This window comes from Callithrix jacchus, chromosome 12, assembly GCF_049354715.1.
Source record: "Callithrix jacchus isolate 240 chromosome 12, calJac240_pri, whole genome shotgun sequence".
NCBI lineage: Eukaryota > Metazoa > Chordata > Mammalia > Primates > Cebidae > Callithrix > Callithrix jacchus.
In genome coordinates this window covers 59,219,960-59,221,580 of record NC_133513.1, presented here as the reverse complement: position 1 = coordinate 59,221,580, position 1,621 = coordinate 59,219,960, and the positions used below count along the sequence as shown (strand labels likewise).

The window sequence follows — 1,621 nt, the reverse complement described above, 5'->3', positions numbered from 1 at the left end:
ATCTTCTGAAGCCTAATTCTGTTAATGGAATGCACTCATTCTCCATCAGGCCTTGTTCCCTTGTTGATGAGGAACTGTGATCCCCTGTAGAGGGAGAGGCATTCTGATTTTGAGTAATCTCAGCCTTTTTACACCGGTTTCTTCCCATCATTGTAAATTTATTCACCTGTTGTCTTTGTAATTACCGACCTTCAAATTAGGTCTCTGAGTGGACGTCAAACTTGTTAATTCCCAGCTGCGAAATCTGAGCAACACACTGCGCAGGCTAAAATGGCGGCATCAAGATTCTTTGTGCTTTTCTGTCCGGGAGTATCTGGTCTGGCTTCTCTCCTGAATCCCTTCTTCAATTAGCTGACTGGGCGACTCTGGCCTCTGTCTTCCTGGACAAGTGTGCAGGCACCACCTTGGACCCATTGGCCTTAGCAGAAGCACCCTTGGCATTCAGCCCCTGCCCAGCCCCAGGGGCAGCTGCCCCTCTAGGGGCCTGGGCCTTGGCCTTGGCCACCAACTTCTTTTTGGTTGGGGAAGCAGCACCATTCTTGACCTTGCTGACCGTAGGTCTTGAACTCCTACTCCCGGTTTTGGTGTTCCTGCAGGCCTCAGCATCTCCTTGGCTCCTCCTGCTTCCTTTGGCCTCTGCCTTCCTGCTGAACCTGCTGACATTAGAAGAGGCCTGCATGGCCTTGTCTGGCTTGGGGGGCACCTTCTGAGCTTCGCCTGGCTGTGCCTTGGTGTCCTTGGCCTTGCTGCCTTGTTTGTGAGCTTTTTCTGTGGCTGTGCCTGTCTTGAGAGGAAACTTCTGCACCTCTGTTGGCCTCTTGGCTGCCTTTTTCACCTTGCCTGCCTTGGAAGCCTCCTCCTTGGCCTCATCTGGTTTCTTAAAGACTTCCCCTTGGCCTCGCCTGCTCTCCTGGGGGCCTTCGGGGAAGCCATCTTCCTGGGCTTGATTTTCCTCTTGTACTTGGTAACTAATTTGAAGCTGCCAGTGGCCCCGCTGGCTTTGGAGTTGAGGGGCCTGGCGAGGAGGCCACGGCACATGCCAATGGCCAGCGCCTTCTTCAGCAGGTACTTGAAGCGAAGGACATCCACCGCTGGGTACTTTTGCAAGATGTAGAGCTTGATGGCTGCCACCGATGTGCCCCGACACTGCTCCCCTGCCTGCAGCACATCCAGCACCATGCGCAGCACGGTGGGGTGGCGGCATCCCACTGGGAAGCTGCTGTGGCTTGGGCCTGGCTTTTCAGATTCAGAAGACCTGGATGATCCTGTTGTGGAAGTCGAGGAGGGTGAGCTATTGCTGGTGACGCTCCCAGGAGCCATGAGACTGACCGGTGCAGCTGGCAGACCCCTCACCTGGGTGAGAGACTAAATCACTCAGAGCAACACAGCAGAAATAGCAAAGCAAAGCTGCAGCATTGGGCTTCAAACAGCCTGAGTGGTCCTGCAGCTCCGAAGCATGCCCTCCTGCAGCCTGGGGGCCACAGAATGGGAGAAGAGCACCTGTGCTGGTTCGGAGGCAGCGCCCACAGAACTTGGTGCCTGCTTTGACATGAGGGCTCAGGGTGGGGGAGCTCCACCCTTGGCTACAGCCCTGCGCAGCCTGGGAGCAGATTTCCGAGAG

At 55.5% G+C, this 1,621-nt stretch overlaps 1 protein-coding gene across 1 annotated transcript; it reads right to left on the bottom strand.

Moving 5' to 3' along the window:
* Nucleotides 1–343: 343 nt before the first annotated feature.
* LOC100405180 (histone H1.8-like) lies at nt 344–1,320 on the bottom strand. The gene is given in 2 exon segments (XM_054242227.2): nt 344–882; nt 885–1,320. Coding segments are annotated over 2 exon segments (975 nt in total).
* Nucleotides 1,321–1,621: the final 301 nt, after the last annotated feature.